This window comes from Aspergillus viridinutans (genome assembly GCF_018404265.1).
Source record: "Aspergillus viridinutans IFM 47045 DNA, scaffold_3, whole genome shotgun sequence".
Taxonomy (NCBI): Eukaryota; Fungi; Ascomycota; class Eurotiomycetes; order Eurotiales; family Aspergillaceae; genus Aspergillus; species Aspergillus viridinutans.
In genome coordinates this window covers 1,773,521-1,785,947 of record NW_025091219.1, presented here as the reverse complement: position 1 = coordinate 1,785,947, position 12,427 = coordinate 1,773,521, and the positions used below count along the sequence as shown (strand labels likewise).

The 12,427-nt window shown below is 49.3% G+C and overlaps 3 protein-coding genes across 3 annotated transcripts; 2 read left to right on the top strand and 1 right to left on the bottom strand.

Annotated features, from left to right (window-relative positions):
* Window positions 1-1,542: 1,542 nt before the first annotated feature.
* On the bottom strand, window positions 1,543-2,567 carry asf1 (nucleosome assembly factor ASF1; the record flags this gene model as incomplete). Its single annotated transcript, XM_043268788.1, has 4 exons — window positions 1,543-1,933; window positions 1,993-2,301; window positions 2,358-2,397; window positions 2,459-2,567. 4 exons carry the CDS (start codon window positions 2,565-2,567, stop codon window positions 1,543-1,545), a joined length of 849 nt encoding a protein of 282 aa, XP_043124723.1.
* Window positions 2,568-3,159: 592 nt separating this feature from the next.
* On the top strand, window positions 3,160-6,605 carry rna14 (cleavage polyadenylation factor subunit RNA14; the record flags this gene model as incomplete). Its single annotated transcript, XM_043268787.1, has 4 exons — window positions 3,160-4,059; window positions 4,114-4,545; window positions 4,607-5,609; window positions 5,662-6,605. 4 exons carry the CDS (start codon window positions 3,160-3,162, stop codon window positions 6,603-6,605), a joined length of 3,279 nt encoding a protein of 1,092 aa, XP_043124722.1.
* A 2,683-nt stretch (window positions 6,606-9,288) lies between these two features.
* Window positions 9,289-12,278, top strand: Aspvir_005573 (putative eukaryotic translation initiation factor eIF-2C4; the record flags this gene model as incomplete). Its single annotated transcript, XM_043268786.1, has 6 exons — window positions 9,289-9,492; window positions 9,565-9,677; window positions 9,732-9,922; window positions 9,976-10,124; window positions 10,184-12,020; window positions 12,082-12,278. 6 exons carry the CDS (start codon window positions 9,289-9,291, stop codon window positions 12,276-12,278), a joined length of 2,691 nt encoding a protein of 896 aa, XP_043124721.1.
* Between the last annotated feature and the right edge of the window lie 149 nt (window positions 12,279-12,427).

Genomic DNA, 12,427 nt, shown 5'->3' with positions numbered 1-12,427 from the left:
GCACTTTTATACACATCTTGTCGTTCTTACAAGTTACAAGTAAATACCCAATTTACGGCGTTTGTTCGGACTATGATGACACACTACAAATAAGCTCAGCTTATGCGTTGTAGATATTGGATGAGCGAAATCCAGGAGCCTCCATCAGCAATATTATCACGATAGATCTTGAGAGAGATCCTTGGCCCATGTATCAACCTCACCAAGCCAATATGCCGCTCCCCTAGATCCAATATTCGCGGGGAATATACCTAATCCCCCACCTCGTCTCATACCCCTTCCAGAGCCCCACCAAATCCTTTCTATATTGCTCCTTGGCTTCAATCCGCTGAGCATGCAAGCGATGCAGTTCCAGCGTGATCGTCGCAGGATCCAATCTATTATTCTGCACAAGATCGATCATCGTATTTAGTTCGCCAAGCTGCACCATCAAAGCCCGGTGCAGTTTTCTCGACCGGTGCTTGTCTGCTGTCTTGTGGCAGTGTCGGCAGAGGCAGGCGAAGGTTCCATCATTTGAAGTAAGGTCTTCGGGCGATTTACTGCTCCGATGCTTGCAGGAGAATCGGGGCATCGTAGGTCCGCCTTGTGGGGCTATTGGGTGCTGCAGCCGGGGCTCTTGCTGGTAGAAGTCTGGATGGGATAGTGGATTGTCTTGGTAATATACTGAGCCGTGTAGTACCTGTAGGCAGTTATCCCTGTATGGTGGTCAAGGTCAATAGGCAGAGAGCAATGTGATGTTAATCTACAGAAGTGAATGATAGAAGGATGCAATGGGTCATTTTATATATCTCTATACAAAGAAGGCCGAATTGGAGCTGTGCAACAAGCGGGGATTTCATTATGCTCTGAGACAGATATGGAAGCTATTCAAGCGACGCATTGCGATCTTTGAGCTGCTCCATTAGACGGTGATGATTGAGGCGACGTGACTGCTATAGGCCTAGATGACAATGCTGAACTTGTTGCTTTCTCCTTCAGCACCCACGGAGGTTGATGGGTGTGTTTAGTGACCTCTTTAATTTGTGTCCAACCTGGAAAGCGGATTGTTCATGGAGCAGTTCGCTTTATTATACACAGACCACAAGCTGAAGATCATTGCTTGAGGTATCTCTTTTGCGAGATTGAAGTGAAGAGGACTGGCACAGTGTTATCGCCCAACTTCAGTAACTGGACAACGGTCATCTATCGGGAGCGAATACCTTGCATACAGAGTTGCTGTGGGGACAGAAGTGTCGCCAGGGCCACAGCAATCCTGCAGAAACTACGGATATGTTCATAGCAAAAAGGAATGTATAACTATAAACCGTGGACATGCATATCCCTGGCTAGGTCCTTGCTTGAGCACAGTATCCAAATTAAGAAAGATGCGGTGTGATATGTTTTCTCAAATTATGCGGTTTCTATATCATGTAAATAAATGCTGCAAAATCAGAGAACATGGCCCAGGCGAATAGCTTTCGGTCGTCGTAAGCGTTGTGACACAATCGTAAAATCATGCGAAATGAGGATATTCCAGAATATGAGCGGTAAACTGCGAGGGATTTAGTGCACCATGATGTCCTGCTGTTGATGATGCCCGCTGGCGGTGTTGGTATCTTTCGATTCGGTGTCGTCACCCATTTCTACGTCTTCATCGCGATCTCCACCCTCTTCCTCGTCAAGGTCGTCCTCTTCATCATCACTTTCATCCTCGATATCCTCACTCTCCGCGTCGGAGATGTCTTCTTCCTCGTCATCCTTGCCTGCAGTTTCCTCCGCCATTTCCATCTCGTGATCAGCGCCCTTGGTGGCATCTCTTTCAGCCTCTTCGAGTTCTCTGACTAGCGCAGCCTCGAGTTCGGCTTCTTCAGCGCCGTAAGCAGCGCCGTCGTCCTCCAGATCCGCTTCGGGTTGGTCAGGTGGGTATTCGGCTGGAGCATCCTCCTCAGAATCCCTGAAATAGAAAGAGTAAGTTAAGGTCGTTGGACTTAAAAAAGTAGGGGAATGCCTTACCACTTGATAGCGAATCTGGTCACTCTTGGCTTCTCAGCAAGAATATTTCGGCGGATCCGTTCAATAATCGGCTTGGCGGGAGGGTCCTGGGTGAGCTCTTCTGAGTCGTATTCGTTGTTCACATAGTATCCAACACGGACGAATTCTCTGCCGTCATAGCTGCAAGTGAGCAGAATCACAGTGACACCGAGAATTTCCGAAGTAGGGATGCGCTTCAGGTCAGGAGCGTCGGCCTCGAAAAGGAACTTGTTGACACCAACGGGGATGGGTCCGACAAGAAGAGAGTCGAGTTCCTGATCATATTCAGAACTACTCGGGTCAGCAACAGCAAACCCACATTTGTGTCCTGGCGGTTCTTGACTTACGATGTAGCGGAGCCGACGTAAGTGAGCTTCCATTCCAAGTCTGGCAACTCAGTTGTTAGTGACTCTGAACCTATCCGTAAATAACATCTTGAGTATATCACCTTTCTGGAGCTGTTCGAGGCACTCAAAGGTGATCTCGAATTGATATGGAGCAAGGAAAGGGGCGGGATTGTTAACAATCTTGACCCCGAGAAGGGAGACGACGGACATGGTGATCGATATGTGATAGCGTTAGATGAGGTCAGGAAACTTTTTGGTTGGAGGATATGGGCCTCTGAGAGAATTAGATATGTAAAACGCACGAGGCGACGGGTAAAACTATTGAACAAGGAGAAGCCGGGAAGAAATAATAAACACAGTTTCCATCGAGGGGGATAAATCATGCAAGTCGCAACTCCCAACCGAAAGAAGTAAGTAATTACCCCGACGCGCTGCCCTCGCGTCCCTCATCTCTGTCGCGCCTCACCGCCTCCATCACGTGACTCTGCTGCAATGACATCTGCAGCTTCTGCTAACAGCTCGGTGCGACAGCCACCTCCAGCAGTCCCAAGAGGGAGTTTCTTTGTCCTGCACATTTCGGTTTCTTTTTTGTCAGCAGACGCTGATCTCTCTCATTTGCATTTTCAGGTGTTATCCTTGAATTCTTCCTGGTCAATTACTACAACTTTTCCTCATTTGATGTATACAGGTGAGCGACTCGCCGCAGATCTTCTGGGTCAACTTACTGATCGCACACTGCTTGACCAGACCATTCGTTTGCAGCCATTTTGTCTTGTCGCGTTTGAGATCTTCGTAACCTGTCATGGCTGAAGAAGATGCTGAGAAAGCCTTTTTCCAGGCTCAGGCTATGAATACGGAATCTGTGGACTATAAAGCTGTTGAAGAGCATGGTGCAGATAGTTCAGATTCAGATGATTATGATCCTTCAAAAACACTCCAAGACCAATATTCTTCCTCCTTGACAGATCTCAAGCAAAGTGAAAATGTTTCTTCCAGTGCCTCTCCAGAGCCAAATCCTACTGAGCAAAATTATGTTCCACCAGATGATGATCCTAATCAACCGGATGGTACATCCTATCCTTCTCAGACCCCCTCACGAGATGAGTCTCGGGCTTCCACTACGGCACCAACGTCCGGTACATCTGTGCATCCGAAGACCAGGACAATCGGAGGATTTGTGGTTGAGGATGAAGACGAGGACGATGCGGGTGATGCTGATTATGAGCCCCCTGCTGTACTTGGTGTTGAGGACATGAATACTGTTGCTACGAATGTGCCTCAGCAATCCGTCTCAGGAAATGAAAATGAAGCTTCTTCTCCCCCTGATGTATCCCTGGATGATGCTGCGCAACAGTCTGCCAGCCTGAACAATGTTTCCCATAACTCTTACTCTCCTGTTCCTGCTGTTGACCCTAAAAGTGATGTGGCTGCTGCCGCTGGACAGAGTTTGTACAACTCACATGCTTTACAGTCCGGAAATATGCAAGACAGTGCGGCGGCTACTCCTACGCCGGATTCTCCTTCAACTTCGAAAGGTCGCTTGCCTCACGATCGAGTCGGCATCTTGGAAGACCGAATTCAAGAGGATCCTCGTGGCGATATTCCTGCCTGGCTCGAATTGATCAATGAACACAGAAGCCGCAATAGAACTGACAGCGCGCGTGATGTCTTTGAACGGTTTTTGAAGGTTTTCCCCTTTGCTGTGAGTACGCTCAAGTCACCTCAGCATCAATGAGTGAAAGCTGACCGATCTCAGGCCGAACAATGGGTGGCGTATGCGAAGATGGAATCGGAACTCAACGACCTTTATCGGCTTGAGCAAATCTTCAATCGAACCCTTCTAACCATCCCGGATGTTCAGCTGTGGTCGGTGTACCTGGATTACGTCCGCAGGCGCAATCCCTTGACAACGGACACAACTGGACAAGCGAGGAGGATTATCTCATCCGCTTATGAGTTGGCGTTTCAGCACGTCGGCGTAGACAAGGATTCGGGTTCAATCTGGTCGGATTACGTTCAGTTCATTAAATCGGGGCCAGGCAATGTCGGTGGCTCTGGTTGGCAAGACCAGCAGAAGATGGACCTGTTACGGAAGGCATATCAGAAAGCCATTTGCGTTCCAACTCAAGCTGTCAATACTCTCTGGAAAGAGTACGACCAGTTCGAGATGGGCCTGAATAAACTTACAGTAAGTTCGAGCGATTCTGCGGAGGTTCTGCACTCTCTAATGTCTTCTCCCGCTATTATAGGGTCGTAAATTCCTTCAAGAGCAATCACCAGCCTATATGACCGCTCGTAGCTCATTTACGGAGCTACAAAATATCACAAGGGATTTAATCCGCACAACGTTGCCTAGGTTGCCCCCTGTACCGGGTTCTGATGGTGATATTGAATTCAGCCAACAGGTTGATATTTGGAAGCGTTGGATCCAGTGGGAAAAGGGAGATCCACTTGTGTTGAAGGAAGAGGATCCTGCTGCTTTCAAAGGCCGCGTTGTTTATGTCTACAAACAAGCTCTCATGGCTCTGAGGTTTTTGCCAGAAATGTGGTTTGATGCGGCCGAGTTCTGTTTCCTGAATGATCTGGAGAATGAAGGAAATGAGTTCCTCAAGCAGGGCATGGAGGCTAACCCTGAAAGTTGTCTTCTTGCCTTCAAGCGTGCGGACCGACTGGAAATTACATCGGAGTCTGAGCAAGATCCCATCAAACGAGGTGCCAAGGTTCGGGAACCCTACAATAAACTACTTGATGCTTTATATGATTTGATTGCGAAAGCACGCACGAGAGAAGCTCAAGATGTCGCACGCCTTGAAGAGACTTTTGCAAAGATGAACGCCGACAATCCACCTGCCAAAACTGGCGATGACGATGAGGATCAGAGCGAGTCAAAAGCAAGAGAATCAGTTAAAAATGCGCAGATCGATGCTGTTCGCAAAGCACACGCCATACAAATCGGCATTCTATCTAAGACAGTCTCGTTCACCTGGATTGCCCTCATGCGTGCCATGCGCCGTATCCAGGGCAAAGGTAAGCCTGGGGAGACGCCTGGCTCCCGACAAGTGTTCGCCGATGCGCGCAAGAGAGGTCGCATTACTAGCGACGTCTACATTGCCAGCGCCCTCATTGAGTACCACTGCTATAAGGACCCTGCGGCCACAAAGATTTTTGAGCGTGGTGCTAAACTGTTCCCGGAAGATGAGAATTTTGCACTCGAATACTTGAAGCATTTGATTGATATCAACGATGTTATCAGTAAGTTACTGCTGTGTTTCCAGTGTAATCCGATTCCTAATGCGTCTTCCAGATGCGAGAGCAGTGTTCGAGATGACGGTCAGGAAGTTGGCGTCTAACCCCGAGAACGTTCATAAGACCAAGCCAATATTTGCATTCCTTCATGAGTACGAGTCCCGATATGGCGACCTGGTTCAGGTGATCAACCTCGAAAATCGGATGCGTGAATTGTTTCCTCAAGATCCTATCTTGGAACAATTTGCTCACCGTTATTCGGCTCCTACTTTCGACCCGACCGCTGTGAGGCCGATTATATCGCCGTCTCAGATGCGACCAAAGGCAGCCTTCCCTACAACAGAACAACCAATGTCCCGCCATGGTACCCCCACGCCCAGATATCCAGGCTCTGTTACAGACTCTCCTAAACGACCACTGGAGGACTTTGACGACGACTACAATCGGCCACGCAAGTTTGTGAGGGCCGAATCACCTTTGAAGACCACTCAGCGGCGACAACTGGATCAGCAGAAGCGATCACAACTCAGTGGTGTCCAGACTGGATCGCAATTCAGATCTCAAGGCTCACCAGCTCCATTACCTCGCGATATTGTACATCTCCTGAGCATCATCCCTCCAGCCTCCGCGTACACGGCCGGTAGATTTTCCCCAGAGAAATTGGTCGATCTCATTCGTAGAATCGAGATGCCGAGCTCCATCTCCCAGATTCCTCTACCTCAGTCAGCTCGGGGCCTCGGAGCTACGCAAACACCAATGCAACCATTTTCTGGTAAGGCTTCTCCTTTCGCTTCCCATTCGAGCTGTCTATTAGTCGCTCCGTCTGGATGGCTAACACAATTGGTCTTCCAGGGATGTACCGGTAGTATTCTTCTTCTTGGCTGTTCCCTCTTCGAGATGGGAGAGCCTTGGAGACAGCCTCTGATTTCGAAACTCGCCTTGAATGGAATCTTCTTTGCACCCAAAGCTACCATTTCCACAAGCTTTCCTCGAACTGTTTGACGAGACGTCGCTATAGCTTCGACCGCAAACCTCATATGAAACATCTTTGGCGGCTGAGAGTTTTTGGACTTTCTCTTGGTTGAATGCATCTTCGGATCAGGTCTGGGTGTACAGTTGTTTAGGCATGACATACTGCTAATGGCAAATGGAGTCCCTGATGATCAGATAATCCTTTTCTTTTACTAATTGCATCAGCCCTCAATCGATTCTCGAGTTTACAAGGTTGTGTTCATATCTCTTCCCGAGGGTCAATGTTCAAATACCATAATGCTAAATCATATGGCTTCTATTCCTTCTTTTTATACACCATTAATCCTTTGGTTTGTTCATGTTTCTACAACAACCCACTCGGTTGGCTGAACGCCATTAGCCTGTGTCTTTAAGCAGTAAGCCCGTCTTCTGCCTGAACTAGGAATCAGCGACTCTTGATGTATGGAATGGCCTCGGATGTCCCTCCCAATCGTAACATCGCAAACCATGATTTCCCCGACTGCACCTCCTTTTGCCTCTCAAGGCCTGTATTCTAAAAGAGATATGATCCTGTCCACCTCCTGTAAGCTCAGCCTTGACTCGATTGGCCTTCAAATAAGATTTGTGAGACCCGTGTAGGGAATGCCTCCAAGATACCCAACTCCCGCATGTCACATCAAAGCACACTTTCGGGATACTCTGCAACGAGCCGGGACGCTCCGACGCTTTGTAGGTACATAAAGAGAAAGGGACGTCTTACGGTCACAAACTGAGACTCGTATCATATATTGAGGACATTCTGAAACAGGCATTGGCTAGCATCACAAAACAAAAGAGCATCTTTGAAGTCGCCGTGTAGAAATAGTAGATGTGTTTCATTCTGTTCTCCATTCCTTCCAGAAACCACATCTCTCAATTTCCTCTATGATCAGAAAATACTTCATCTTACCTTTTATTCTTATCATATTGACCTCAGCTCGCTGCTTTTGCGCAAAGCCATCTCATTGCAGTACCACCACCATCAGCACCTCACCAGCATCTCACCAGAACCTGCCCAATTCCATCAGGTGCTGTTACCCCTGGCGATAGCACATCAACAAACTCTTCAAACAGACCATAACGCGTGCCTTCCTCTCCTGTTGAGCGTGCCGTCAACAAAAACACTCTCTGATCACTTCATCCTTCTCTCCCTGGTCACCTCTTACCTCTCTGCTCCCTCACATATCACCTCACGTATCGCCTCACTACCTGTCATCTTCCATCAGCATCCCCGTCTTCCTCATCTCACCATCTTGCTCACATCAAGCTTCATCTTCCTGCCCCGGTTCGCTCACTTACAGATATCCCAGGCCATCGGGTCACGCGCCAGTGCTTCCTCCTGCCTATTTAAGCATCCTTCTTCTCTTCTCTTCCTCTTCCCTCCTTCCTCCTTCCATATCTCTCATAACTCCCATACCTTTCCTGTCCGTCTTGCTCTTCCCCTGCTGTGCTGTCCCTGCATACTGCTCATCATCTTCCTTGAGAGACATCCGTCCACCTTCTCCCTTCTCTTTACCTCTCCCACATTCTCGTCCTTCTAATTCGCAACCTTCTACTCGGCCGGGTTACCCTTTTGAAGACTGTTTCCGAAAAGATCCACCCGTCATCTTCAGGCAAAGTCTTTCTTCGACTTTGCGGCTTGTTCTGTCCGCCCGGACTATCCAGGTATGTACTCCCCATCGACACAATAGCGGACCTGCGTCAGTAGCATCGGAGCCACTTTCGTGTATCCACGGACAATTCTCTCCTCTGTTTCTCAAAGAAGCAGTAGGCTGAGATTCAGTCCTGACCTTTCCCTGTAGCATGGTTGTCCGTCGAGACAATCGACTTGCATGGCTGGTGTTCTTCTGTTTTCCAATATCCAGCTGTCCTTTGCGTTCGATCCTGCGATTCAAAACTGTATTCGAGTTCGTCTAACAATCGGGCAAGAAACAGAAAGCAAACGGCTCTTAGCGAAATTCCCCATCAGTAGCATCAATGGCTGCGCCAGGACGAGGTCCCATTGGGGACCCTGCTTTGGATCGTCCAAAGCTCGTCACAGACATGTGCAAGAATATTGACTTGACAATGGGTGCATTCCAGATCAACCACCTGGTAAGTCGATGCTTTGGTTGGATCTTGCAGAAAAACAAAAATGATTCCTCTGCGAATGGCGTTTGTGTTTCCGCCGGGTCATACCCTTGAGAACAATTGTATTGTCCACAGGGGGTTGATGATATTACCTATTGTTGCTGTCCTTCAATACCCTGTTTTCTCTGTCTCCTTCACTGGCCCATTCTTTTTATTAACTACCACATCATACAATTGATGTTTTTTACATGGTCTTCCTTCACTGCCCACTTCAAGCCCTGCGCATTCACACTTCTTGTCTATCAAACGACGAGTGCATCCATCGCCTCAATTCACCGGCTACAGGCTTCCCATTGATGTAGGAAGCCGATATTCAATCTTTGAGTCCTTTTCTTTTTCACATTCACATCGCCTATGCCATGTCAGCTTCCTCTCATGGCGACGGCAGAGTTATATAAACCCCCTTCTCCTCCCCTGCTCTGCCTTCTTCTTCCCTTCTCATACAAACGCAGACATCCTAAGCTTCTCTTGTCTTTGACTCACTGCACTGTTCCATCCGCTTCTTTAACTACAACTCTTGCTTCATTTCGTTACCATCTTCATCATGGAGGACTTCGAGTACATGAACAAACTTGAAGGCGGCCTTCGCCATCTCCGTATCCAGAATGCTGACGAGGTTGCCAAGTACTCTGTTCCTGTTGAGACCGTTGCCCGTCCCAACCACAATCAGACTGGAAAGGAGATCGAAATTCTTATGAATGCCTATCCTATCACCAAATTCCCTACTCGCAACGTCTACCAGTACGACGTAAGTATTTACTGTCCTCAATCGAACGAACAAGACAATCATTGGAGATGCACCTTGCTAATAAAGGCAAAGGTTCAAATCGGAAACGGCGTTGAGAAAAACGTTGTCATCAAGAAGGTTTGGAATTGCAATGCTCGCAAGGCCGCCCTGAAGCAGATCGTCTTCGATGGTCAGAAGCTCGCCTGGTATGTGTTAACACCAACCTGAACTCCGAGCAACAGCTGATTAACCATACACAGGTCCATGAACAACTACCCCAACGGTTTGAACGTTGTTGTCGACCTTGATGCAGAACAGGGTCGTCCTGCTGGTAGAACCAGCAACACTTTCCGGCTGACTGTTCGCCCTACGAAGACCGTCAACCTGGCTGTTCTCAACTCCTGGCTTGCTGGGCGCACCTCTATGTCGGAGGCGGTCCTTGAGGCTATGAGTAAGTACACCGTTTGTCTGAGCTTGAGCGCGTTCAGTGACTAATAGCCACAGACTTCCTCGATCATGTCCTTCGTGAACATCCAAGCGGCAAGTTCCTCGCCATTCGTCGCTCCTTCTTCGACCCCAACGGGGAAAATCAAGATCTCGGAAACGGCGTCCTGGCCTTCAAGGGTGTCTACCAGGCAATCCGTCCTGCACTGGTAAGCCAGCCTCTCACTCTTGTTGAGCTAACCAACATCTTGACTAATCGTTGCACTAGGGCCGTGGTCTCATTGTCAACGTCGACGTGTCCAATACCTGCTTCTGGGCGCGGACCTCTTTCATGGGCGCCGCCATGGCGGTGCTCGATTGCCGGGACCATCAGCACCTGATGCACCTTCTCAAGCCTGTTGCTGACGGCCATGGTGGTGTTACTGAGTCGACTGGCTTTTACGAGGTTCACCGTCGCCTTCGCAAGCTCGGAGTCCAGCCGCATTACAAAGGCTGTCCTTGCCTTGGTGTCGATTTCATCGTCAAGGGCTTGCTCAATGCAAACGCCCGGCAATATACCATCGAAATCAAAGACAAAGCCACCGGAAAAACCGAGAAAATGAGTGTGGAGACCTACTTCAAGAAGAAGTACAATCTGACCTTGAACTACTGGGAGCTTCCTATGGTCGAGATGACCAAGAAAGGCGTCGTCTACCCGATGGAAGTCTTGACCATCCACGGACTCCACCGATACCCATGGAAGTTGAATGAGTATCAGACTTCGCATATGATCAAGTATGCCGCATCTCGTCCCGCAGACCGACTTAATTCCATTCACAAGTCGAAGGCTATGCTCGACCATGCAAAAGACCCAGTCCTGAATACTTTCGGCCTTGCAATCGACAGCAACATGATTCGCACCAAGGCTCGTCTCTTGCCCAGCCCCGACATTCAGTTTGGTGGAAACCAGCGCCTGTCTCCTGGCACCAACGGTCGTTGGGATCTCCGTGGAAAGAAATTCTACCAGCCAAACAAGAGGCCCCTGGAAGCGTGGGGCGTGGGCTTCTTCCCTGGAAAGCGCAACGCTATCAACCAAACCCAGGCTCAGCAGTTCTGTGACTTGCTCATGAAGACTTATGCTGGCCATGGCGGTATGATCAAAAACAAGCCCCACATCCTCGAACTTCGCGAGGACATTGGCGAAGCTATTAAGCGTCTCTACAACACGACTGGTCAACGGTTCCAGAAAGATCCCCAGCTTCTCTTGATCATTGTTCCAGACAAGAACTCCTTTACCTACACACGGATCAAGAAGTCTTGCGACTGCCGCTGGGGGGTGCCCTCTCAAGTCTTGCAGTCTGGTCACTGTGTCAAGCTGAACCCTCAATATGCCTCTAATGTCTTGATGAAGGTCAATGCCAAGCTCGGCGGTACCACTGCTCGTGCGGTGCCTAAGGTTACTGAAGCAACTTTACGTCCTCGCTCCATGATCATCGGCGCTGATGTGACTCACTCTCCTCTCGGTGTCTGGTCCCCTTCCATGGCGGCAATGTCTGTTTGCATGGACACTTTCGGTGGCCGCTACTGGGGAGCCTGCGAGGCCAATGGAGATCGCCTTGAGATCATTGCCACCTCCAACATTGAGGTTATTTTGACTCCCCTGATTCGCGAATGGATGGCCACTGTTGGCGAAGGAAGGGCTCCGGATCACGTCTACTACTTCCGAGATGGAGTCTCCACCGGACAGTTTGAACAGGTCCTTCAGCAGGAGGTCTTTGATATGAAGGCCATCTTCATGAAACTGACCCAAGATCAGTTCAAGGGGAAGTTCACCGTCATAGTCGCGAACAAACGTCATCACCTGCGTGCCTTCCCACGTCCTGGGGACCGCAACTCCGCGGATCGCAATGGCAACCCTCTCCCCGGCACTCTAATCTCTCGAGACGTTACTAGCCCTCACGACTGGGACTTCCTTCTTTACTCGCACATCGCGCTCCAGGGAACTTCTCGACCTGTGCACTACCATGTGATTCTGGACCAGATCAAGCACAAGGCCCAAGAGCTCGAAAATATGATCTACGACCACTGTTACCAATACATGCGCTCGACAACCTCGGTATCTCTCTGTAAGTCGCTCGCTTCTTCTGCTTGAATGACATTGATTTGCTAACGTGTCACAAACTATAGTCCCCGCAGTCTACTATGCTCATCTCATTGCGACTCGGGCACGGCACCATGAGGATGTCCCGGCTAGCTCTGGTCCCCAGAGCGGTCCTGAGGTGAAGATGACCAACCCCAAGCCGAAGGACCGCCCCGTTGATCCCCGTCTTCTGCCCATTCATGGTACCTCCAACCGACTGCCTTTCGGAATGTGGTACATCTGAAGATTGGCACCGCCGTCACAAACTCGCCCTCAGCCAGATCTGGCAACTTGCTTGGATGGTTCCCCGGTTGCAACTTTCTGCTTTTGTGATTTAGTTTTGCGATTTCTTAGTACGGAGGTACACTCAGGATTCAGGTCAGTGATAGCTGA